Source organism: Chelon labrosus (genome assembly GCF_963514085.1).
Source record: "Chelon labrosus genome assembly, chromosome: 21".
NCBI classification, from domain to species: Eukaryota; Metazoa; Chordata; class Actinopteri; order Mugiliformes; family Mugilidae; genus Chelon; species Chelon labrosus.
Genome location: NC_140354.1, coordinates 11801615 through 11824371, shown reverse-complemented (window position 1 = coordinate 11824371; position 22757 = coordinate 11801615). Strand labels below are relative to the sequence as shown.

At 44.2% G+C, this 22757-nt stretch overlaps 1 protein-coding gene across 2 annotated transcripts in view; it reads right to left on the bottom strand.

Annotated features, from left to right (window-relative positions):
- Positions 1-21184, bottom strand: part of LOC311506705 (CASK interacting protein 2) — a gene marked incomplete at its 5' end in the record, with an annotated part of 49655 nt that extends 28471 nt beyond the window's left edge. For both annotated transcript variants that reach the window (XM_084570766.1, XM_084570767.1), the window contains one exon: positions 21091-21184. In XM_084570766.1, the coding sequence (XP_084426892.1) occupies positions 21091-21184 (94 nt within the window). The remainder of the gene's footprint in view (positions 1-21090) is intronic.
- Positions 21185-22757: the final 1573 nt, after the last annotated feature.

Genomic DNA, 22757 nt, shown 5'->3' with positions numbered 1-22757 from the left:
CTGAGGTCTCGCGTCCTCCAGGTAGAGCCTCATCATTATCATCGCATCAATGGATGTAAGACGATCAGATAAGTGGCTCTGAATCGGCACTTTCGGTATACCGGGATGCCAGCCCATATCCAGAGTCTGATCTGATAAACTGATCTGATCTAGGTCTGACACTTCATCCAAACACCGAAGGTTCTTGTTCTTAACCTGATCCGATTAAATGATTCACCCCGAGAGAAGACGCCTCACTCTGTTGGAGAGAAGCACTCAGAGTGATGCTTCTATGCCTCATTAACAATCTTTGGCAGGGACTCCACACTGTTTGTTTTGTTTATTTCTATGAGGTATTCAAAGCATCTTTGGGGCTTATTTTTCTTCAAGGATGAGTTCAGCTGTCTTATCTCGATTTCAGGTTGTGAACAGACTGATTTACGACTCTAAAAACTAAATACATTCAGTAAGGTACATCAGTTTTTCAAGTGTCCACGTGAACAGTGCGTTTGCTGACTATCAATAAATTTGTTGTGTTAATTCCGCCGACGTCTTTCTGCGAGAGCTACATGAAGTCTCCGAATTTTCAGCTGAAAACAGATGCACGTTTCCTTTCTGGACGAACGAGGCCGATCCGATTTCCACGTCGACCCCCAGCACGATGCAGCCAACAGTTAAACGCAGCAGGCCACTGGTCAAACTAAAGCTCTCCTCATCTGCTGCACATTTGTTCAAAGTTATTTTTAAGGCTGTTTATGGAGCGAGGTTGAGAGGCCCGGAGCCGAGCTGCAGCCTCCTCCAGCTCCGCCGCTCGCGAGGGACTTTTTATAATTTCAACCGAAAGTTTGACGAGCCGTGGATCCACTGCCACAAGAATGCACCGAGGAGGAGGAGGAGGAGGAGGAGGAGGAGGAGTGGCAGGCTTTATGCAGGAGTCTGCAAATTTGAGAGGTCTCGTTTAGGATCCGGCTCATGCACCAGATTCTCAGGCTGAAAGTGAATCTGTTGTTAAAAATAATCTAAAATTAGACAACCGCTGCGCGTATCAAAACTATGATTATACGTCTGCAGGCAACGCCTCGCACTTCTTTTTTGTTTCTCCACATTTTAGACAAAGCAATAAAGACGTTTTCTCTGCCCTCACTGTACAGCAGCCACTCCGCACTAAATCTTTCCTTCACGAACGCTGGCCGTCCTCCAAACACACCACAACAGACTCCGGTCAGAGAGTGAAAAGGCTGCAGCTCCTTCCACTTTAGATTTATGCTGCAGATTACATCTTTTAGTCTAAATATAAAAAGGGCTTCCAGTATTACAGACAACCATGAAAAGTTCCCCATCTGGTTAATAAAGTCAAGTCTGCAAAGCCTCAGAATATGAAGTTTTGACTAACAAGACACACCAAAAGTAAGTGGACGCACTCATTTTTGTTCAAAAGCCTTCAAGTCAGAAGAAAATGACTTCTGATAATCAACACGGTCGGTGCAAGAGATAAGATGGAAATTTTCGTCAAAGGGAAATGATTCGTGAAACTGTTTTTATTGGATTTAAACGAAAAATTTACAATTAAATTATGGAAATGGTTTAATAACTTAATAACTTTAATACTCAAGAATGTTCAATAACTTGTCAATGCTACTACGCCACTACGTTCTGCAGATGTTCCATTTACCGAACGAGATATATGATAATACGACGTTTGCATCGTGAAATGTTACCGCCGTTGTTTGTGAATTTACAAACGTAGCTCCACATACAATGTTCAGAAAGGCTAAGGTTAGCTTGTTTATGTTAACGGGGCGTACCATATACAGCCCATGGGGCGTACACGCAGGAAGAAACCATGAAAGTTAACCCACGAAGGTTGTAGCAATGATAGGATGAAAAAGAAAAAAAAAACCTTGGGAGACGTGAAGTGGGAGGGTACAAAGTCGAACTGATGTCTAAATTTTGAAGAAGCGATGACAGTTGATTGATATATGGTGCAAACACAGAGTTCGCCCCAACATTAACCTCAAGGAAACTCTGGGCCCGACTTTGGTGGCCAGAAGGTCGTTGACGGTGTTTTCTTTTCAAACAGAGAGCTAGTTCCATCCATACACTAGCGCTATTCTTATGTTCTGCTTACGACATTTGGGTGGGAAATATACGAGGGTAAGAGGGTTACCAAGAGGGTTACCAAGAGGGTTACCAAGGCAACCAGAGCCTACAACGTCCACTGAAGCTGTTATAACTAGAACTAGGAACTAGGACAAACAAGAAGTGCCTGTGCAGGTACTGAAGAGGATCTGATGAAGAAATAACAGACATGATGAAGAGAGTGCAAGAAAGGTATTTTCCAACTGAAACTGAAGTTTGAATGGAGCATATTTGCACCCTTAACCTTCTCCATTCAGATAAATCTGAATAGGTCCGGTCGTTTCAGATCTCAGACATGCTACACGGACAATGTTCTGATCTTAATCTCGACATTGTTCAAAAAACAAAAGCTTCTAGTTCATGAACTCCCGGGTTTACGATCTGGCCTTCGCGTTAGACTGCACTGTTTGATAGTGTCACTCAGAGATAGTGGTTTCTGTTTGATGCAGCAGGTCTGTTTGAAGATACAAATGTCTCCGAGGGAAACATGGGCACCAATCAGAGTCTCCCCTCCCTCTCCCCCCCCCCCTTCCTTCCCCAGGCTTTTAGAGAGCCTGGCAGAGGAACACAGGAAGCTCTGCGAGTGTTTGTCCAAACCAGGAGTGGGACATGTATGTCTCTTATCTGTTGACTGAATGAGGACGGTGACGGAGCTGCAGAGATGAAGATTAGCGTCTCTTGTGTCTTATCTAAAGGGACGATGTACGTTCAGCCTGTCATCAAGCTCAGACTCGGAGCCAAAATGGACCACAGTCACACCAGCTGGTTTATCAATTCACTTCCTGCAGCTCTGCACAGGACAAATACAAAGAGTAGGTGTTAGATATCAAACAGGAACAGTCTGCTCGATTCAATGGAAGTAGAACATTTCATGTGCGTGGTCTATGTGAGTTTATCGTGCTGTATGTCTCTAACTGTAATCAGTACTGATTATCCATTAACTGAATGGTTTTGTCCATTGGTTCACACAGCGGCGCTTTCTATTTTTTGACTGGAAAAGACAAAAGACAGCCGAAAGAGATGCATTTTATATTTCAATTCAGAAATGTCTGAATACTAAAGACTTGGGATTAGACTGTCTTGAGTCTTTAAGACAAAAACACCTGAAGAAAAAAAAACTTCGTTTTTTTTAGAAGTTCTTCTAAAGAAATTAGACGCAACTTGGACTTTCCCTCCAAAGACTTAAGACTTGAGATGTGACTTGGACAAGCCTTGAGAGCATTTAATACTGGACTTTCCGCTAAGGAGCCGAAATGTGAGTTGGCCGCTAAAGACTTGAGACTTAACTTGGACTTGCTCTCTGGAGACTTGGGATGTGACTTGAATTAGCCTTCTAAGAGTTTAAGACTAGACTTCACTTCTAAAGATGTGACTTTGGTCTCCAAAGAGATTCGATTTGTTCTGATAACATTGGGAGCTGAAATGCATTTGAATAAAACACCTGTCCAGCCTGTATAGTGGATTTTTGTCGAGTGTGCGGAAGGACCTTTTAAAGTGCATACAAAAGTGTGTGCTGGTTGGTAACCTGACCGTGACTCGGTGTCAGAGGAAGAGGAGGGGGTTGTGTTGTGTTGACGGAGACTCTTGAGGCATGGAGCAGCTCTCAGAAACAAAGCCAGGACTCTGAGCTGGGCCCCTTCTACACTTCCTTTCCCAACGCTATTGTTCCACAGAGTGGGAGGCGGCAGCATTGTGTCAACTCAGAGTCCTCGCCGAGGAAACAACAAATCCACCGAGCGATAGACTGAGAGTCCCCTCCCTCTTTTCTCTCTGATGATCTCTCATAACTATGGCCACATATCCATGTCATCATTGCAAGTGTCTCATTTCCAGAAAAAAAATCACACAGTTTATGTTACACTGATCTCTGTCAGTCAGATTAGAAATCTAAATCTGTTTATCTGTTGGCCCTTCTTCAGTCGGGAACAAGGTGTTTGGTAACTGACAAAAACACCAGAAGAAGAAGTGCTTATGTTTAGTGTTTGCCAACAACTCAAAATGAGAATTTATCTCTTTCCATGTACAGGTACTCCATGTTCCCATTTGATAACTAGTGTGATCGTGCCCTCCAAAGGCTTAAGACTTAACTTGAGATCCAACTTGGACTAGACGTCACTTCTTAAAACAGTGGTCTTGAGATTTGAACCCCCTAAAGGTGTGGATGGACTGGCCCTCCACAGACTTAACAATTGAACTGTGACTTTGAATAGCCTTCTCATGAGTTGAAACTAGGCCTTCATTCAAGGGACTTAAAAACATGACACGGATTTCCCTCTTAAGACTTTTCCTTAGACATTTCCTTAGAGAGTTCAAGTCACATCTCAAGGTAAATCTTGAAATCTCAACTGACTAGCCCTCCAAAGACCTGAAACTTAACATGGACTAGACCTAATCAGATATGCAACTTGGAATAGAATTCTAAAGTCTTAAGAATGGACATCTCTCCTCAAGACTTTGGCCCAAAGACCTGGCAACTGAAGTGTGCCTTTGATTAGTCCAGAGTTAAGACTCATCTTTCATTCAGAGCATTTAAAATATAACTTGGATTTGCCCTCTTAAGACTTAACCTGAGTTGTGACTTGGACTCTCTAAAGAGACTTCATTTGGACAAGCCTTCTGAAGACTTTGGTTTGGACTTGAGAACCTCTAAAACGACGCAACTTAGACTTTCCCTCCAAAGATTTGAGACTTAAATTGAGATGTAACTTGGATCAGCCTTTGAAAGACTTGAGAGACTTAACTTCAGAAGAAACTAGGACTCTCTAAAGAGACATGACTTGGACTAGCTCTCCAAAGATCTGAGACATAACTTTCCTTGTAAAGACTTGAAATGCGTCTCAGATTTGTCCTCTAAAACCCTGACGTGACTTGAGACTGGCCCTCTAGGTATCTGAGACTGGATATGATTCTTTCCAAACAAATCTGACGTTTGCTACGGGTTATAAACTGTTCCAAAGTGTACCGTCAATATGCTTCAACTCAAATTACAACAAATCCTCCCTTAAAGTAACAAAACCATCATCATCACTCTTTAACACCGTAGACTCTACTCAAGCCGTCCAGAGAAGCTAATTTCATGGTTACATGGTTTCTTTTATTTGTGCTTCTCACCGGCTGCTGAACCTGCCTGCTGCTGTTAGAGCCATCATTATCAGCAGACGAGAACAGGCTGATAATACGGACGTCACGCTCACAACAGAGCCGATAAGCCCGGCCTCATTCCTGCATCGCCATCTGAACACACCTCCGACATGACCCTCCGCAGGCTCGTCGGAATGTAAACAACATTTCACACTGTGTATCGCTGGGGCAAATCTGACATCCATCAAAAGGCACGCTGAGTTTAACACCGCGATGAAGAGGATGAAGTGGAGGATGAAGTCAGGCCTGCAACGTCCTGTCAATGTGGAGGTTGTGGGTACGTGAGGGAACGCTGGGATGGAAACACTGAAAACACTCACAGCTCAAACAGCCAACCAAGCATCACACTCATTTCCAACAAGCCTGGGCAGCCATAAGAAGGTGTGCAAAAGACCCATGGTTAAATAGTCTAGTCTGGTATTGCAATTTGGTTTAATTAAGGAACAGAAATAATTATTTCCTGCCTTTTGCTTCGCTACATTTTGCCAACAATGGGCTGCAGTATGAGCTGCACCAGGAAACACCTGAGCAAGAAGCAGAAAATATTACAATTTGTCAGAAGAACTCGTCCAGCAGCTCGAACATGACACTCGGCAGCAGAATAAGGATTTATGTTCCATGTAACGGTGCTCAATAAAGCTCAGCGAGTCAGAGCCAAACACATTCTCCGTACTCTACATCCACTGGAGACACAGCTCTGGTTTTCCTATTAAGGCGGGAAAACGAGCTTCAGCTGAGAGCTGATCAATCAAATTTTGACGGGTTTCGCAGCTCCGAGTGTCACAGAGAAGCCAGGCGATCCATCATACGTGACACGCTGTGTTTTCTGCACACACTACATGCATTAAAAGTTCAAGCTGCTTTGAATCTTCATTTGGAAGCGTTTAAAATCTGATTTAGTCTAGGCCTAGGTGTCAGGGTGAAGAAAACAAACCTGAATAATGGATTTTAGAAGTGGAAATTTAAAGATTTAAATACCTATAGAACAAAACTGAACACCCTTTTCACATAAGTAAGATTTTCTAAAGATCCACCTTGAAATAAAGTCAAATCAATTCCGCAGATGCGCTTGAAATATTAAAAACATGTCACTTAAAGAATATTTCCAGTTTAGTCCCACTTATTTTGGTGCTTTTGAACATTATATCTCTTAGTAATGACAAAACTCTACTCAGCGCTTTAAAACAGCTGACTGGAAACATGGTGACGTCACTAAAAAGAAGTCTGACGTCAAACAACGCGATCGCATAGGTTCACTACGTTTAATTGTTGAACGATCTCAAGCAGTCATTTCTGAGAAACACCTCAAAATCATTACTGTTTACGTCCTCTAGTAATGTTGTCAGGGTCAAAAGAGGAAGTCAGGTGGCGTCGTTGGGGAGACTCAAAATAAGGGTTTGAATAACTCATACCAAAACAGGTGTACACTCTGTTCTGTTACCTGTCAGGTTCAGAGACCTGCAGCCCAGTACAAAAAACACTATGTTACTTATAAACCAGTTAATTTAGATTTTCTAAACACAGCAGGAAGAGTAGTAGTAAACAGGCCCGTCAGTCATGCTAACTAACGGACACATATGAGGCAACATGAATGATACGTGGCCTGGGCTGACAGAGCTGAGCAGGTGCAGGGCAGAGCTGCAGAGCGAGGTCTCCTGAGGATAATCAGCTCCACGCCAACAACTGGAGCTGCAGACCGGGAACAACGGCGCTCAGCAAACACACTTTCAGAACAAAGACAGAGCCGAGACCTCTTAGGTACACAGTAATCTCATAAAGTCAATCAACTTTCATTCTTTTAAGCAAGCCAAACATCTGGAGGTCACGCCATAAACAAAGAGTCACCGTCCGAGAGAGAAAGTCAACAATGATCAGGAGAACGTCCCTGAGCGCATCCTGTTCCAAGTACGAACGAGGAGAATGAACGGGAAACATCTGTGCGAAGGTCAAACTGGTTAACTGGAGGAGAATGAAAATAACAGAATTCAGTAAAGAGGCTCAAATGACAGATTCAGAAAACTGATCGAATAATTGTTAGCTGCAGCCATGAACACTGCATTCGTGCTTAAAATACAAGTAGTGGACTCTTACGGTGTTCACCAGCGACTGATTCAAAGAGTACGTGCAACTATGGGCGTCAGAAAAGGTTAGAAACTACGCACTCTGTTGCTGCCGTGGTGTTTGGATCATGAGGCTTTCACACAGCATGTAATAAGATTAGTAATATGACGATGACGTTCAAAACCAATAGGCTACCTCCAAGGCTGAAAAAATGAAGCCAACGCAGGAAGTGAAGTTCCTTTAATGTCCACTTGAAGATGGCTTCAACAGAGCTCCATGATAAAAATGTCCAACTTTACAGCACCAATAAACATATTTCCCCATTCATGACAACTGTGCAAGAGAGAATGTTTATATGGTTAGCTGGTTAGCTGGAGTCAGGCACTGCCAAGATGGAGATGCCAGAGACAGGAGAGCTTCAAAACTGCCCTTCAGGAAACATAATTTGGGTTTGTCGTCTTTAAATAGAGCCAGTGATCAAACAATATTTAATGTGAAGGTGTCCTCCTCCTTCATTTCTTTCTTGGTATATAGAGATGAGACAATCAGAACAAAAAAAAAACTGTTTCATTTCATTAGATTTATGAATATTCTGCATGTGTCTCTACTCAGTGGTAAGAGTGTGTTTTGGTTACTATTTGCCAAGAGGCCAGAGTCAACAGGTCCTAATGAGGAGGCCGAGGTGGTTTTCAAGTGTTGATCCAGCTGGAAGCAGCTGGCGGTCGCCTCGTTCACACTCTGCTGTGGAAATGCTCTTAGGGAGGCTTCAGGCCCGAACGCCGGGGGGGACAACAGGGCCCGAAAATAATGGCAGCTAATGGCAGCTAATGGATGGCTGACGGTGTAGCTGCAGGAGTTTCCACATTATAGCAGGAGCTTGTTAATGCACGTTCAGACTCTGGCTGGAACTTAAATGATCCGAGTGGAGGAGATCTGGGCTGATGAACGGGCCAGACAATGCTCGGTCATACTCTATCAGTTATCAGTCACAACTGAGAGAACTCTTCGTATTCTGTGTTCATGTGAATTGATTTAAATTGATTTTCTAATAGTTTCTATTGATCAGTGTTCTGTTTGGTTTGGTCCAGTTTCCACCTGCAGAGATGAACCTTAAACTGTACATTGGAACCATTTATCCGTTTACTTTCATTTAGACAAGTTTGATACGTCCTGAATGTTGGTCATGGTCATCAGATGTCTGCCACTCCACTACACACAACTATCATGTTTTAAAAGATAAAACTCCACCGTGGTCCTTGATGTGAAAATGTCTTACTGAAAAGGCTTGTCCCTTTAAAGCGGCTCCAAAAGTTCAGTTTTTCACCAAAGCAATTCATCTCCCGCAAAGCCTTTTAAGTCTTGTTTTGAAGTGGTTCAGGGTGGAGTGTGATGTGTGTGTTTTGTGTTCCTCTTCCTTTCCGAACCTAAAACAAGAAATGGCTCAGGACTCCACACATATTGTTCGGCGGGATGTGAGCTCAGCTCCACGCCCGTTCCTCTGCTCGTTACAGACTTTTCCCCTCACAGAGTGACCTCCATCACTCTGGACAGTCGTAGCACCGGACCTCCTCCTCCTCTTCCTCCTCCACCTCTCGAGAGACCTCTTTGGTGATCAGAGTCGGCCGAGCCTCCACTTACAGTAACAGAGATAAGATGATAATAACTGCATGGACCTTATGCAACCACCTCAGTCAGAACAGTCCATGTTGGTGATAATCTGTTCAATAGGAAAATATCAGCTCCTAATAACCACATAAACACTTCCACTCATTTCTCTCTGGTTGGAATGAATCCATTCTTTCTACATATGATTGTCCCACAAGGGGTAAACCTTCCAGGAGTTTCCAGGTGGGACAGAAACATGGAGGCAGCAAGACAACTACTTGATGAAACAAGTGTTGGAAAAGATGAATGAAGCCAAATGTGGACAGCAATGTTGAAAATGTGGCTCCGTATTGGTCGTTCTTCTACTATTGAATAGCGTCCATGTAAACGACTAAAGGGAAACTACCGTTTTTTACAACCTGGACCTTATTTCTGGCATAAAATACAATCGTTTACTCACCCATATAACTTTGGTGTCATTTGGAGTCGTTCAGACGATATTTAGATCCAGTGGAGCGCCGCGTATATCCATATAGTGGGAGTGACTGGGGCACCGAAACGCAGCCTCTAAATAACGCATTATCTGCTGCGAAACTCGTTTATTTTACCAATATTTTGTTATAATACGCTAGTGCTATTCCCCGTTGAGTCCGGAGTTACCTGTTATCATCATCCGGGGTCTGTAGATTAATTACTATTCATATAAATTACAGGTAAACAAGCCGACCGCCGGGGTGCGCGCGGCGCTCAGAGACAACATCATCCAGGTCAGAGGTTAGTAGGTTAATCTACAGACCCCAGATGATGATAACAGGTAACTTTGGACTTAACGGGGAATAGCACTAGAGTATCATAACAAAATATTGGTGAAATGAACGAGTTCTGCGGCAGATAATGCGTTATTTAGAGGCTGCGTTTTGGTGCCCCAGTCACTCCCACTATATGGATATACACAGCGCTCCACTGGATCTAAATATCCAGAACGACTCCAAATGACACCAAAGTTATATGGGCGAGAAAACGATCGTATTTTATGCCAGAAATAAGGTCCAGGTTGTAAAAAATAGTAATTCCCCTTCAAGTTGGAATCTCTGATCAGAATGACCGTATGTAAAAAGATCTCAAGACAAACTTGAGATTAAAGCCACACAAAAAAAACAGATTTCTCCTCTAGAAGTCAGAATGGACTGATTCATTCATATCAAATCGACAATTTAAGCTGAACATCTGAACAGCTCTGAAATTCAGTATTTTTGATCAAGGAGCTGGAGGAAAATAAGCCGAGACAAAGCCAGCGCACTACGGCTTAATTTATAAAGCAGTAGACCGTCTGATGCTCAGCAGAGTAGTATCACTATGCAAATATATAGATTTATTAAAGTTATATTTTCCACTTACATCAGACCTTAAACTTGGATTCAGATCTCAGCTTGTAGTTCGAGTTTAATTTAGCAAAGAGAGAATCTGCAACGAGTAAATAATGCTTTTATTAAGCAGCTGGGGATTTAAAAATGTGAAAGAGTTAAAAAAAAACAAAAAAACCTCTTCGTCCACTTGTCTAGTTTTCCGTCTCTGAGAAAAGAGCAGCGAGAATCTCTACGTGTAGAACTGGAGAAAAATAAATTTCCCTGGAGTCAGATTCCAGCCTTCAGAGAGGGGATCGAAGGTATCACCAAGGGGTTCGCATACCAACGCCATGACATCAGCGCCTCCATTCTTCTTCCCTCCTGCATTCAAACACACTCCGCAGACTCGGACAATAGCTGGCGCACATTCAACCGAGGAAAGCAGGAAAGAGAACTCAAACTCCGAGCTGCACAGCTGTGAGTGTCGTCATGCCGAGCCGAAAGGCCTCAAACTGCGCCGATCTCTCGAGCGCAGGAGCAGATCTTACACATGCACAAGTTTCTGAGAGAAAATAAAGCCTTTTTTCAAACTTCTCGCCACAGTTCTGACCTAAATGAGAGCGCTGTGAATTCCTGTCATGCTCAGCGGTGGGAAATATTCATCAGACAAAGTCAGACAAAAATCCGAACTCATAAGTCAGAAAGAGGACAGAGTCTCTAACAGGAGAGAATCAAAGGTTTTTTTTTTTTTTACAAAGCAGCAGTAGTTTAGTCTCTTTAGAGAAAAACATACTCTGGGAATTTTAGCTTGAGTTCTTGGCTGTTAAAGCTCCTCTCCTCTCTCACATTAAGACATCAATCAAAACTTGTTTCGCGCTATGCTAAATTCAGCTTTTCCTCTCGTTAGGCGTGCTTAATTGAAGTAGACAGCTAGCAACCTGTCACAAAACCTACCTGTCACTCAAATAGGGCTGCAACGACTCATAGACGTCAGCGAGAACTTAAATATATCGGTTTGCACAGATTACGTCAACACGTCGCAGTGGAGCACACTTCCTAAAATTGAAGTGACTCCCAACTGTAGCTGAGCCGCTGAATATTTGGACCATTAAAGTTGGATTTAGTGTGATGGTTGGTTGGTGGCCAGAGCCTGGGAGTTGTCGTTGTATCCTTATCAGATGTTTTTGAGAAAATTACTCAACAGGGACTGAGGAGGAGGTGCTAACTGTGATGCTAATCACTAGCATGTCAGCTCTGCTTTCCAGCAAGTTGTAAACAGTTTCTGCACACACGGACGTATAAAACTAAAACGACGTAAATTTCCATGGACGTTCCGCTCTCAGTTGGCGGAAGCAACCGTTAGCTGAGGTTATCATCACAACCCGGAGGTTTTTCTTTGTGGAGTTTCCATATTCTCCCTGTGCCTGCTGCGTTTCCTCTCACATAGCCATGCACGGTAATGTTAGTATGAATGGTGGCCCTCTACTACAGGATAATAAAGATGCATTTCCAGTTACAATCAGCGCAAGTCACTGAATTCAAAACATACGCTACGTATATTAATATATTCATTTATAGTCCTACTATAATTGTGCATAGCTTTAAGCCTTGATATAATTATAAATAACTTGATATAAAGGCGAGTTATATAAGAATTCATCCCCTTACAATTGTCATGAATGAATAAATAATTTACATAGACCTAAAACAGTTTTTTAACACCAGACTGTAAAGCTGGACATTTAAAAAAAAACTACAGGTGCTGACTCATTTTCGGAAGCCACCCTCAAGTGGTCATACGAGGTACTGCAGTTTTTTTGTTTAACTGGTTTAACTCCTGAGATCGCCGCTTAATTTCCTTTCTTATTCTTTCTTACTTTTCAATCTCACAAAAAGTCAATTCCAAACATGAAAAAGTAAACCAATACAAGACTCAAACGTTCACTGAACCTCCACCGGCGCTATGAGAAAACTATGACCTCAATTAAGATAACTAAAGGTAGACACAGCACACAAATTAATAAGAGCAACCCCTGCTCTGGACCCGTCACCATGGTAGCAAAGGACAGCGGAGCTTGTTGCAGATGAGATTTTGTTTTGTTCAACGTTGTCAAAAAATCTTTTTTAATCCGAACCGTGAGCTTTTTATAAACCCAACCAAACAGTGACTGAACACAATAACACTTATAAAAAAAAAAGAATGAAAAGGGTCCAACAAAGGTCAGACATCCGTCTCCTTTGTCGTCCGCCTGCGCATTTCTACAAACATGTTGTTTCTGAAAACAATCGCATGGTTTATATGTTGTTCAGGGAGTTGTTTGCACTCGACCTATTCTGTCATTTATGTTTGAGGACATGGAGTTTCTGAACCAGAACCAGGCTCTTCTCAGCAAAGACAAACATTGTTCAGTTCCGGCCTCACAGTTGTGGATTTATTTTTTTAACTTTTAAAGCCGGACCACGTGCAATTTTTTTTTAAAGTGCAGAATAAACCTGCAGCGACCTCAAAGACCCATCACTACCTGTGTTTCCTGTGTTTGAGCTGGCGGCACGTGGAACGCGTGAAAAGACGCTGCAGTGTTATTTTACGCGTGCGTGACCTCAGACTTGCTCGCTCATGTGACTCCTGATAGAAAGCAAAGACTCCGGCTCGAAGCTCACAAAGGAGAGGAGCAAGAAGAGAGCCCGGTGCAGAACATGGTTACATAACCGCAAATAAAGCAAACCTCCAGCAGCCATTACTCTGCTGCACACAGCCCATCGCACTACACACTACACACTACACGCACACTACACACGGGACATGGCCTCAAACTAGATTCATTATGGTCTAGTTTTCGTTTGAAAGTGAAGACGGCTTCTTCCTGCTCTGCTGCTGCGAGCGCGCTCACGGGCAGTTATTTCATATTATGATGTGAGGAATAAGGAGGCAGAGAACTGGAGAGCCTCAGTTCACAAGACGGCCCACGGGCTGATTCAGAATATCTACCTGGGTTAATTGGTTTAACTCAAAACTAAACCTGCTCCAGCTCTTCTCAGAGGGAAGAGTTTCTGCTCTGATGTTTGGATAAAAGAGAACAAGTTTTATTTCTCTCTGATCAAGCGTTCTGATCAGAATGATGTAAAATGATCCGATCAGACACGTGTGTTTACAAGTATCAACACGTTCATTACTCCGAATCTGCCTGAAATGTAACAGAAGAAGAAGAAGAAGAATGAAGGGGAGGGTGAGGAGAAGAAGGAGAAAGAAGAAGGAGAGGAGAAGGGGAGAAAAAGATGGAGGAGAAGGAGGAAGGAGAAGAAGAAAAGGAAGGAGGAGGGAGAGAAGAAGGTGGAGGTGTAAGAGGAGAAGGAGGAGAAGAACAAAAGGGAGAAGAAGTTTATCTCCAACTTTATTGACAACACTGAAGTGTTGTCTATAAAAAGGGGGAAAGAAGGAGAAAGAAAGAGAAGGAGAACAAGAAGAAAATGGATAATGAGGAGGGTAGAGGAGGAGGTGGAGAGGAGGAGACAGAAGGAGAAGAAGAAAGAGGAAGGAGAGGAGAAGGGGAGAAAAGGACGGAGGTGGAAAAAGAGGAGGAGAATGAGAAAGAAAGAGGAGAAGAAGGAAAAGGAAGGAGGGGAGAGGGGAAGAAAGAGATGGAGGAGGAGAAGGAGGAAAGAGAAGAAGAAAGGAAGAAGGAGGAAGAGAAGAACGTGGAGGTGTAAGAGGAGGAGAAGGCGAACAAGAAGAAAATGGAGAATGAGGAGGGAAAGAAAGAGGAGGAGGTGGAGAGGAGGAGACAGAAAAAGGAGAAGAAAGACGAGGAAGACGGAGGAGAACAAGATGGAGATGGAAGATGAAGGAGAAAGAAGGAAAAGGAAAACTTGAAGAAAAGGGAGAAGGGGGAGAAGATGGAGAAAGAACGAAGGGATGAGGAAAGAGGAGAGAAGGATGGTGAGAGAAGGAAAAAGAAGAAAAGGGAAGAGGGTGAGAAAAAGGACGGACTTGAGGAGAAAGAAGGAGTAGAAGAAGAAAAGGGAAAAGGTTTTCTCCAATTTTATCTAAAACACTAAAGTGTTGTCGAGAAAAAAGGAGGAGGAAGAAGGAGAACAAGAAGAAAATGATGAATGAGGAGGAGAAGAAAGAAGGAGGAGAAGAGGGAGAAAAGGGAGAAGAAGTTTTTCCTCCAACTTTATTGACAACACTGAACTGATTCAGTAGAGACGACCAAGATGGAGCCACGTTTTCAACACCTACGCTCACGCTGGTGAGCTGAATGAAACCGAGTCGACATTCCTGAACATCAACAGCTCCGAGGAAGGACAGCTTTCAGTTTCAGAGCTGAGGTTAAAGCTCCTTTCCGTTACGTCAGTCAGGTCCTGAGGGGCCCCGCGGCCCCAACACACACCGGAGCTTTGTTTCCCCCGGCGGAGGTATGACTACTTTAGAGGCAGTGGGAGATCTGTGTGTTCAGCGGACCAATTAAACATTTAGCACACCAACAGCAGAGATGACGGACAAACGCCAGCAGCTCAAAACACACAGCCTGAGAGGTTTTAACACTTGGCTTCAAATGTGCTCCGGAGGAGAGAGGAAACTCCCCTCATTATCTCCTCAGCTTGTAGTTCTGGCGTTTTCTGATGGGAGGGCGGAAGCTGAACATCTTCAGGAAGAAGAGGGCGCCTGGCTGAACAAACAGCTCTCTGTATTTGCTTGACCTTTCCTCAGACTCCACGGAAAGTAAAGGAAACAACGCGTCCCCGGCTTTTCTTGAATAGAGCACTGAAGCTGTTCCACTTTCATACGTGACTCACGTATTCCTTATCTGTCGGCAGGAAAACAGCAAAGACGCTGCAGTGACGCAGTATGGGGGGGAGACATTTTAATCTGGGTTTAAATATAAATTGGGGCGTGGTGGTTAGCGTTGATGCCTCAGAGCTGGGATAGCCTCCAGTCCCCCTGCGACCCTTCACAGGACATGAGGAACGTGAGGAACATGTCACCACACACTTGGACAGATATCCACCAACGTAACCTTTTACAGTTAATATCTGTTCCCTGTGTTATCCATAAAGCAGCTGGCAACCTCAGACAGCTGACTGGTAGATGTGTGATGAGGAAAATAAAATCACTTTGCACACACTACATGTCACATACTGCATCTGCTCTGCTGTAATTTCAAATGAATGCATAATCTTTACAATCTGAGCTCAAGGTGTGCAACAGTGTCTTGAAATAATTAACAAAAAGAGAGAGAGAGAGAGAGAGAGAGGAAGGTGCCACCTTCCCCTGCTGCCTCGCAAGCAAGAAAGAGAAATACTTCCCGGGGTCACCACAGTCACGTCAGCTGTCGCCGTTTCCTTGGAGGTCTAACTCGCCTCAATAAAAGCCAGTGACGATAATACACAACCACAGATGTGTAGTGAGATTACTGCAGTGATGGGAAAAACAAACGTTAAAACGTTTGCATGCACCGACTCATGTGATCTCACAGGGAAAGAGAACAGAGACTGCGGAGAAACAACTTGTTGTAAAAGTACCGGTCCACACTCCAGTCCTGTAGGGGGCAGTAATACACCTGCAAGAAGGTTTGCGGAAGAAGAACTCCCTTTATCTTCTTTTTCTTTACGAAAAAAAATAAATGAAACAAAACACGAGTCTACAAGCAGCGTGGAGGAGAAAACGTTCTTCAGACCAAACTGGAGGTGAGTTATTAAATCTAGACTGCCTACGGTAGTATGCTAGCTAACGTTTATGAAAAGCAATGAGCAAAAAGAAAATTTTTAAATCCAATTTCCAAATTTCCTCTTCTTCTTGACACAGTCCTCTACAAATCCAGTCGGGACCTCGCTCCCTAACGATTCTTGCAACATGATGTGTTCACAGATCCGCTCAAACTAATCGGCCCGATGTAGCCGACAGACTTTTCGTACTCAAAATAAAAACTAAATGGATGTTGCTTAGACATGTAGCACCCACCTAGACCAGACCAGGCACCCCCACCCCATAGCAATGACACTCCTTGATGGCAGCAGCCATCCCCAGCAGGATGCAGCCTGACACAGGAACACACACAAAAACGGTTTAGGAACAATTAAAAAAAAAACCATGAAGAACAGCGCAAGGTGTTGACCTGGCCTCCAAATTCACTAGATCCCAAACTGATCAAGTATTTAGACTGTAGGTTAAGCTAGCCAGCAGCATTTGGTTAGCTTATATTTCACAAGGTTTGAGTTAGCGTCTGCTGCTGAGCGGGCCATACAAGCCAGCAGCATTTACTTAGTTTATTCAGATTGTAGGTTAAGCGTCATATCACATGACTGTAGGTTTGTTAGGGTTTCTCAGTTGGACAGGGCCTCTAAATGTGTTTTGCCTTGGTTTTTGGCACAAGGGATTGTAACATCCTGTGTATTAATGAATGTCTGTGGGATGATCCACAGAGGCCCCTAGGACCCAAATGACACCCTCAGAAGTCACAACTGTTTTGGAGGCACAATATTAGGAAGGTGGTCATAATGTTATGCCTGATCCGTGTATATCTGTCAAAACTAATCTGAGAGTCCTGATAAATATCAATAAATGCAGTGTGAAGCGTTCACAGTGAGCCAGTGCTTTAAAGGAGAACTTGAAAGCAGCAGCAGAGGCAGGATTTAGAGACAGATGATTGGCTGGGCCCAGTTTGAACCCAAACTCATGAATAAAACATAAATCAGATTTAGTCCGTGGGCGTTAGACGCTCGCTGTTTTGTTTCGGCCTCTCCCAGACAGTTGACGGCTTTACGAGCCCCCGATAACGAGACAGCGATGAGACTCAACACCAGACACGACTCCCGACACCGCCTCCCGCGGGCACGCTCTGCCGGAGGAGGCCGATGGAGACGTAACGGGCCGGGGGAGGCTTTCATGTTTCCTTTGTCTGCGGTTTAAAAGGACTCCACCAGACTCCGTGGACTTTTTAGGAGATTTTAAATTCAGAAAGAAGTTCATGTAGATTTAATGAGGCAACTGAGGGAAAGTGATGATTTATTAAGTGTTCTAGTTTAAGATGTTTAAATGTTGATGACCTGCAGATTGTGTTATTGACACATCTGAACAGTTACCGATGGATATAAACACAGCACAAAAAAATAAACTTAAACGCAGAATAAACTAAAGACTATAAATCATGATGACGCTATTAACACTGGATTAAATACATGCAAAGGTTGCATTTTAGCCTCTTTCAGCTCCTAGTTTTGCTGCCGATTTCACCACTTTTATTACTAGAAACTGTCTTCTCCATATTTATTGTATTAAAACGTCTCCTTAAAGAAACTCTGACATTGTTTAATGACTGAAATACTCACTACGGCACCATTTAATCTCTTTTTAATGCTCAACAGTCACCCATGGAAACATAAAAAATGTATTTATTATCTGTCGGCTGAAAACACAGGATGCTAATTAAACACTGAAAACGGTTTGCGGTTAAATTCAGTGTTTAAAGACATACTTTCATTGACTACGAAACAACAGCAGCTTCTAATTGCACATGTGTAGCTAAGAAGTTGTTTATAATTCTGGTTCATCTTGTAAATAGATGGTAGACCACTCAGTAGGAAGAGGTTCGCTGGAGTTTAGCTGCTGTAAAGAAACCTTTTTGGGATTTCCGATAAGTCTGCAACCGTAGATCTTCAACTGGAATTTCTCAGAGTAAACTGAGGTTAATTCGGAGCAAACACAGCGGTGCTGTGGCAGCGTGCTGACTGTAAACAGCAGAGAAATGACAATGAGATTCCACGGCGTCCGATAAACAGAGCTGACCCTCCCCGGTGCTATAATTCCCTTTAATCCTGACCGGGCACCATCTGGGAGTCCCTTGCGATCTGATGATTTTTGGGCGTGGGGCGACGCGCCGAAGCACCAGATGTCAGCAGGACAGACGCGCAGAGAAATGTCCCAAAATTATGAATGTCGTAATGTTTAATCTTGTCGAAAAGTTTTTATTCCAGCTCTCGCACAGAGAGACGCCTTAAACAGTCTGTTGTGGTTTAGTTTAAACTAAAGGTGACGGACTGGGCGTGTTGAGCTGCTGAACAATGGCGGATAAAGTGACAGGAAGTCCCTCGGGGAGGAGGACAGGCCGTCAGCTGGCCGAGGAGACACGTCCGCCGACATTCATTTATTAATGTCCATTAATGCCTCGCTGACAGCGCAGACAATTCAGATCAGCGGGTCCCTCTGAAACTACTGTTTTTTACAACCTGGACCTTATTTCTGGCATATAATACAATCGTGCACTCACCCATGTAACTTTTGTGTCATTTGTAGTCAGTCGGGAGATATTTAGATCTCTGTATATCCATATAGTGGGAGTGAATGGGGCACCGAAACGCAGCCTCTAAATAACGCATTATCTGCTGCGAAATTCGTTCATTTCACAATATTTTGTTATCATTTGCTACTGCTATGGTTCGTCCACAACCTCAGAATCGGGAAAATATTCAGCCACGTTGCAAAAAACTAGCAGTAGCAAATTACAGGTAAACAAGCCGACGCGGGTGCGTGCGGCACTCAGAGATGACATCATCCGGAGTCTGTAGGTCAATCTACAGACCCCGGATGATGATAACCGGTACTTCCAGACTCAACGGGGAATAGCACTAGTATACGATAACAAAATGTTGGTGAAATGAACGAGTTTCGCGACAGATAATGCGTTATTTAGAGGCTGCGTTTCGGTGCCCCAGTCACTCCCACTATATGGATATACGCTGATCTTAATATCTCCAGACTGACTGCAAATGACACAAAACTTATATGGGTGAGTAAACGACCATATTTTATGCCAGAAATAAGGTCCAGGTTGTAAAAAACAGTAGTTCCCCTTTAAGATATTTAGAGGAAAAAAGAGGAGATGATCATATTTCATATTATTGATCTGAATACTTCCACTACTTACTACTGCCACTATTATCCTATTAACCAGGATTCAACTCACATGTTTTTAAACTAAAACAACACTGATAGACTCTGACTTCAGTTTATCTCTGACTCTTGCTCCATGCCTGCTAAACCGATCACACAGACCCCACAAATCAACCTGACCCCAGACTCCTTCATTCATCATGGACGCCGGGAGCGTGGACGGCCCTGTGACAGGTGAGAGGTTATCTGCCTGATAAAGACTGACCTCTCTTCGGCCCCCGGGGGCCCTCTGAGCGAGGGCCCCTTCTCCTCGGTCACTCGAGCAGCAGACAAAGACGACTGTCAGGCAGAGAGGCGACGAAGAGGCCGCAGCATTAGTCACAGAGAGACGAGGAGTTAGAGGAGCGCGGTCGGAGGATGTTCCACTTCTATCAGGTGATCGGAGCCCTGACACATGAGCCTTGTCTTTATTTGTTTACACGCTAGAAAATAAATTATTTGTTAAAAACTTATTTTCTCTGTAGCAGCAATGGATTTCTGCAGTCCTTTTTACTTTCATATTGTTATGCTAGCTGGGTTTTTTTTGGTGCATATCTCCAGACCTCAAAAACCTCCATATTATAGTCAGCGTTGTTTGATATCTGCATCGGTCCCGACTTCACACTTCCAGCAACAACTTCCAAGTCAGAAATCAAAAAGAGTTCGCACCAGAGGTTTTAAATATTCATCTAAAACCCCGGGAGCCGCCGCTATGAGCTGCCGTTGAGAGAGCCATTAACACAAGAGTTTCAGTAGGTGTGACAGCAGCAGGAGACAAAACTCAGCAGAAATCTTGCCTAAGAGTCAACGCCTCCTCTGAGGTGTCGGGCCCGCAGCGAAATGAAACGTCTGCAGGCTTGCTGAAACACAGGGGACGGAAAATCCACTGATCTGAAGGGTTGAAGCTGGAACAAAAAAAAGCGACTGAAGACTCCAGTAGAGAATAAATGAGGTGTTTTCTGTTTGTTTTTACTCTAAAACTGCAAAACAGAGCAAATATTCAGTTCAGCTTTGAAAAAAAAAAGATGTACTTTCTGTGCAACAACTCAAGTGAAACTGTCAGTCAAGTGAAATAAATAAATAAATCTGTTTGGATAAAAACAGCAAGCCCCTCTCACTTTTTTTCAAACACTTTTTAGGAAAACAGATGAACTGATTGATCAAGAAACTAGCAAGATGATATGACCTTCTGCATATTTACGCATTTCCCGTCATGTGTGGACTCAAGGAGGCCACTCCCTTCTTGAAAAAGCTCGATCTTCTCTGATTGGTCAGCTCCAACGGCCAGAAGACTTAAGAAACCATTCAAATGGACGCAAAAAAATGACACGCCTCTGAGTGCAGGATGAGTCATCGACATTTTAAAGAGCCCCATTAAGATTCGTACGCAGAGAAAGAGAGCAGCAGGGTCGACCACGGACCGTCAATGTGAATGAAACTCAGAGGGTTGAGGCGATGATAGCAGAAAAAAAAACTTTGGAGACATGAAGTGGACAGTGATAGAGACATATGATGCAAACACAGAGTTCCCAGAAGATTTATTGTAAAGAAACACCATCCTCAACTTTGGTCCCTACAACTAAAATCACCATGCTGTGGCTTGTTCCACTATGAAATGTTCGGGGAGGGAAATATTCAAGAAGGTTGCCTAGGCAACCACAGCCTGCAACGTCCACTAGAGACCAAATGTCATCTACAAAGAGGTGGACGATGAAAGAATCGCTTCCTATGTGGACGGAGGTTTGGATCAAACTGAGAGCAGCTACAACAACAACAACGAAGAAGACAACAAAGCAAACGTTCAAAGTTCAGCCCGAAAAGCTAAAAGATCTGAACATGTCACATGTCGAAGCTGCAGGTGAACAGCAGAAGAGGATCAGCTGCACTTACTGTTCCTGTTGGTCTTAAGTTTGGACAGCAACTTCTGAGTGGAGAGCAGGTCTCCGCTCTTCACCGCCTGCAGCAGGTCCTGCTCTTTCCCCATCCTCCTCCTCCTCCTCCTCCTCCTCCTCCTCTACTTCCAACCAGATTCACTGAAATCTCTGCCGCCTCCTCAGGGTCTCATGCTGAGCGGCGGAGACGTGGGCCTGCCTCAGGTGAGACTCTCCACGTTCTCCCTCTGACAGCCAGGAAACAGACACGATTCCCGACGAGCCCCGAGGGATGGAAACGCCGCTCAGACTTTTCTCCACTATACGATGGATGGATGGATGGAGGGAGGGAGGGAGGGGGGGTGGGGGGAGAGGCGGGGTTGCGTTTCCAGGGTCAGCTGGAGGTTTGTAGAGCTGCCGCTGACAAGGAGGAGGCGATGTGGTTGAGACCGAAAAGCCTGAGAGGAAAAAGAAACGAGAAAAACAGATCAGTTCGTGTGTCGGAGGGGTCCGGCTCTAATGCCTGCTGGATGTGAAACGAAGACGAAGTGAAGGCACGCGAGGAGGAAGCACTTTCAGATTCCTCATCGAGTCGGACGGCCGCGCAGTCAGTCAAAAACGCGATCGGAGATCAGACCTGTGGTGACGAATCGGAGACTCACGCACACACCTGAGCTATGAGTCCTCAATGAGTCAAAACATGTGAACAACCCGCTTCAGGAGGAGACGACTTGAGGAAACCGGATCTTTAACATTAACAGAACTTCTGCCTGATTGTTTCAGGTGGACTTTTTTTTTTTAACCTGCTCGTCACCTTCTTCTAAAGAAGAAGAAGCTCCAACTGTGTGCGGGTTAAACTTTGTTGACCTCATCAGCTCTGATTGAAAGGAGAAGCTGTAAATCCTTCTTGTGCACACAAACGTCACTGCGGCTTTCCGTTCTTTCTCATGTCACATTTCAAGCCTGAAGGCAAACACCACACACACACACACACACATACAGACACCTGTCGCAGGTGAGATCAGAGCTGTGAAACCACAGAGTGAAGGAGCAGCCGTCGGACGGTTTAATTACAAACCTACGAACAGGTTGCGGGCTCTGCTGTGTAAACACCGACATCCGATGCCTGCGCGGCCTCTTCCGCCAAACTCCACTCGGTTATTTCACATTTGAAGCAGGGCCCGAGCCGTGGAGTCACCTGACGTAAAGGCCCTAGCTCTGCCGCTTCCCTCGGGCCTCTGCGATGGACTCCACGAAAACTGACTTCACTTCTTCCTGCAGGACAGGGCTACTTAAACTCTTCCAGCCCAGTGGCCAATCACGGACTTTCAGATACACGGGCGAAGAGCTTCATCTCTGCTCCACTGACATTGCAGCTGACAGCCCTGATCTCTGCATGAAAACACCATAGCTGCTCTAAAACTCTGCTGCCACATAAAGTGTTTAGGGGGGGGATGTGTGTGTGTGTGTGTGTGTGTGTGTGTGCAGACAGAAACAGCGGCGTGGCTCCACGGCATGCACCGAGTCCTGCTCTGTTTTCCTGGCTGCTTCATTACATAACTAACAGGGCTGTCATTCCCATTTACACCCATCATGTCCCTCTTTCTTCCCCCTCCCTCGGGCCTTTTCTACTCTCACTGCTTCCATGACAAGACGAACAATGCTCATAAATTTCCCTCTGACACT